This window comes from Salmo salar, unplaced genomic scaffold (genome assembly GCF_965601325.2).
Source record: "Salmo salar unplaced genomic scaffold, fSalSal1 ptg000432l, whole genome shotgun sequence".
NCBI classification, from domain to species: domain Eukaryota; kingdom Metazoa; phylum Chordata; class Actinopteri; order Salmoniformes; family Salmonidae; genus Salmo; species Salmo salar.
This window is the reverse complement of record NW_027675387.1, coordinates 152,957-157,331: the sequence shown is the minus strand read 5'-3', so window position 1 is coordinate 157,331 and position 4,375 is coordinate 152,957. Positions and strand designations below refer to the sequence as shown.

The 4,375-nt window shown below is 41.3% G+C and overlaps 1 protein-coding gene across 1 annotated transcript; it reads right to left on the bottom strand.

Moving 5' to 3' along the window:
- Positions 1 to 1,536: 1,536 nt before the first annotated feature.
- Positions 1,537 to 4,086, bottom strand: LOC145876111 (NLR family CARD domain-containing protein 3-like). The gene is made up of 2 exons (XM_082971893.1): positions 3,780 to 4,086; positions 1,537 to 3,389 (listed from the first exon to the last, which is right to left on the bottom strand). Exons 1-2 carry the CDS (start codon positions 4,057 to 4,059, stop codon positions 1,579 to 1,581), a joined length of 2,091 nt encoding a protein of 696 aa, XP_082828019.1. The 5' UTR covers positions 4,060 to 4,086; the 3' UTR covers positions 1,537 to 1,578.
- Positions 4,087 to 4,375: the final 289 nt, after the last annotated feature.

Genomic DNA, 4,375 nt, shown 5'->3' with positions numbered 1-4,375 from the left:
CTTTTTTCCCCCACTGTATATGGGGCTTTGGTGACAAAACGGATGGCACTGTGATAGACTGCATCCAATTTATTGAGTAGGGTATTGGAGGCTATTTTGTAAATGACATCGCCGAAGTCGAGGATCGGTAGGATGGTCAGTTTTACAAGGGTATGTTTGGCAGCATGAGTGAAGGATGCTTTGTTGCGAAATAGGAAGCCAATTCTAGATTTAACTTTGGATTGGAGATGCTTATAGTGAGTCTGGAAGGAGAGTTTACAGTCTAACCAGACACCTAGGTATTTGTAGTTGTCCACATATTCTTAGTCAGAACCGTCCAGAGTAGTGATGCTGGACAGGTGGGCAGGTGCAGGCAGCGATCGGTTGAAGAGCATGCATTTAGTTTTACTTGTATTTAAGAGCAGTTGGAGGCCACGGAAGGAGAGCTGTATGACATTGAAGCTCGTCTGGAGGTTAGTTAACACAGTGTCCAAAGAAGGGCCAGAAGTATACAGAATAACACCAATAACAAAGGGGGTCTGATCTTTGTGCCTCTGTAACTTTCTCATTCATCATCATTCACGATTCATTCATGATTATTCATAATCATGGTAGCATCCACATGAATGTAGAAGTGTTCAGAAACATCTTCTATTCTTACTGACAATACAAGTGAAGTGACTCCAAAATGACAGGACATTATTCACCATTCAGTTTCTATTAGGAAAAACATCATCCAAAACACAACCAAGACAAACTGCAAATGAATTCAACAAGTTTGTAGAATCACAAGCTTGATGTAATCACTGCAGGCATGGAATATGGTACAACTACTAAACTTATGACTACTTTAATACAATATAAGTCAATTTGTCCAAATAATTAAGACTTCTTCAAATAGGAGAACTACGTACAGAAAGTGCTTTAATTTGTAATTGGTAAAACAGCTATGTATGAAAATACCCTCAAATAAAAGGTGACATTCTGTAAGGTCACCTAATATGAAACAACTCAAATCCAAAATGCTGGATCATAGCACCACATTTAAAACTGTAAGCTTCACTGTCCAAACACATATGGTGTGTACTATGTGTGCCTGGTAAACACATGTGGATCTGGTGAACAGTTATCACTTGTTGACCAACTACAGGAATACTGACCTCAGAGTCTCCAGTTTACAGTGTGGATCCTCCAGTCCAGCAGAGAGCAGCTTCACTCCTGAATCCTTCAGGTCATTGTTACTCAGGTCCAGCTCTCTCAGGTGTGAGGGGTTTGACCTCAGAGCTGAGACCAGAGAAGCACAGCCTTCCTCTGTGACTCCACAGCCTGACAGCCTGACAAAGAGATCATCATGACTTCACAAACATACTGTTAATTTAACACCAGTAGTGTAGAAGGACAATGGCATTTGGTTTATTCTCTCAAACAACATATAGATTCATCTTCCGTCTCCTAGAATTGTATTGTCATATTGTTATACTAATCGGATTTATTCAATATGTTATTCAATATAAAATTATATACATATTATAATACATATTTTTCTCTAAACATAATATTTCTTCCTGATGAATACTTCTTATATGTCATTTTATTTACTCACAGAGCAGCACTGGAGGCTTTGACCACTGGCAGCAGCCTCAGAAGACCTTCCTCTGATCTGGAGTATTTCTTCAGGTCAAACACATCCAGCTCCTTTTCTGAAGTCAGCAACACAAAGACCAGAGCTGACCACTGTGCAGGTGACAGGTTGGGTTTTGAGAGACTTCCTGATCTCAGGTAGCTTTGGATCTCCTCCACTAGAGAATGGTCATTCAGTTCATTCAGACAGTGGAACAGATTGATGCTCCTCTCTGGAGAGGGATTCTCCCTGATCTTCTCCTTGATGTACTTGACTGTTTCTTCATGGGTCTGTGAGCTGATTCTTGTCTTTGTCAGTAGACCTCGTAAGTGCTTCTGATTGGACTCCAGTGAGAGGCCCAGAAGGAAGCGGAGGAAAAGGTCCAGGTTTCCTGTCTCACTTTGTAAGGCTTTATCCACAGCACTCTTGTAGACAGTAACTTCAGTAACTTCAGGCTTGTCTCTGAACAGCGAGAAAAAGTATCTGAACATTGATTGTGGTTTGTCCATTAGATTCTCATTGTTGTTGATGAATGAGAGGAACACATACACAGCAGCCAGAAACTCCTGAATGCTCAGATGAACGAAGCAGTACACCTTGTCCTGGTACAGCACACATTCCTCTTTAAAGAGCTGTGTGCACAATCCTGAGTACACTGAGGCTTCATTGACATCAATGCCAGCCTCTTTCAGGTCTTTTTCATAGAAAATCAGATTGCCCTTCACTAGCTGTTGAAAAGCCAGTTTTCCCAGTGACAGAATGCTCTCGTTATTCAAGTGTGGATCTGTCTCTTCTTTCCCAAGATACTTTTCATTCTTCTGGTTGGTATGAAACACCACAAGGTGTGTGTACATCTCAGTCAGAGTCTTGGGCATCTCTTCTCTATTATGTTTCAGCATGTGTTCGAGGACTGTTGCAGAAATCCAACAGAAGACTGGAATGTGGCACATGATGTGGAGGCTCCTTGATGTCTTTATGTGTGAGATGATTCTGCTGGCCAGGTCCTCATCACTGAATCTCTTCCTGAAGTACTCCTCCTTCTGTGGGTCATTGAACCCTCGTACCTCTGTCACCTGGTCAACACACCCTGAAGGGATCTTATTGGCTGCTGCAGGTCGGGTAGTTATCCAGAGGAGAGCAGAGGGAAGCAGATTTCCCTTGATGAGATTTGTCAGCAGAACATCCACTGAGGTTGACTTTGTGACGTCCCAACAGATCTTGTTCTTCTGGAAGTCTAGGGGCAGTCGGCACTCATCCAGACCATCAAAGATGAACAGAACTTTGTACTTGTTGTAGATGGAGATTCCTGATTGTTTGGTTTCCATTGAGAAGTGATTGACAAGTTCAATCAAAGTGTGTTTGTCCTCTTTCATCAAATTCAGCTCCCGAAAAGGGAATGAAAATACAAATTGAACATCCTGATTTGCTTTTCCTTCAGCCCAGTCCAGAATGAACTTCTGCACAGAGACTGTTTTTCCAATGCCAGCGACTCCCTTTGTCAGCACAGTTCTGATACGTTTGTCTTGTCCGGTTAAGGGTTTGAAGATGTCGTTACATTTGATTGCAGTCTCTGGTCTTGCTTGTTTCCTGGTTGTTGTCTCAATCTGTCTCAGTTCATGTTCATTATTGACCTCTCCTGTTCCTCCCTCTGTGATGTAGAGCTCTGTGTAGATCTTATTGAGAAGTGTTGGGTTTCCTTGTTTAGCGATCCCCTCAAATACACATTGAACCTTCTTCTTTAGATTAGATTTGAGTTCACGTTGGCAAATCACAGCAGGATCATCTGAATCTAGAAATAACACAGAGGATATTAATGTTACGTCTGTTTTAATGCCTACAGTATTGTAGGACTGTTATAACATTTTAAATTATAATCATTTATCCCCTTAACTGTCTGTATAAATGTGTAAATGTTTTCATAATGCATTACAGACTGGTGTGACTGATTATATTATTATTGGTGTTATTGATGGTATTATTAATGTTGTCTCTCTCTCTCTCTCTCTCTCTCTCTAAATTAATCACCACATCACATCCCTTCTGCTACTTGATGAGGTCACTAGGTGTTGTGTTAAGGCTGCTACAATATCATTGAGTTACACAGCTACTTTAGCTGTACTTTAGCCACAGCTTTTAAATGTTATAAAACAGCATTCAACATGAGGCAGACAGATCTTACATTTCTCCAGTGTGTCAGCAAGCTCCTTCTGGTTCATTTTCCTCAGGACGTGCAGTGTGATCTTCAGAGCCCCCTCTCTGGCACTGCTCTCCTGCTTCTCATCTTCAGCATCCACCACTTCCTTATCCTGCTTCTGACTCTCATAGCCTTCTGGGAGTTCTGGACTAAGAATCCTCTTGAACATCTTCAGCTCGTTCTTCACAAATGTCGTCATTTTCTCTTCAAGCAACTGAAATAAATCAAGTAAATAAGTTAAGCAAGAGAAGAAATGCTTTCTCATTAACACATTAATGAATAATTGACAGATCAACTTTACTTGAAGTAAACTAAAACAAATGTTAATAACAGGATCACATACACTGAATATGGAGGCCAGGTCTGTTTGATGCCTCTGGGAAGACTGACCACTGAGAATCTCTGACTCTGATCTCTCCTGTTGGTTTCTGTGGACAAAACATGAGATTACAGTACACACACACACACACACACACACACACACACACACACACACACACACACACACACACACACACACACACACACACACACACACACACACACACACACACACACTGTTTTAGGACTATGAAAATGGA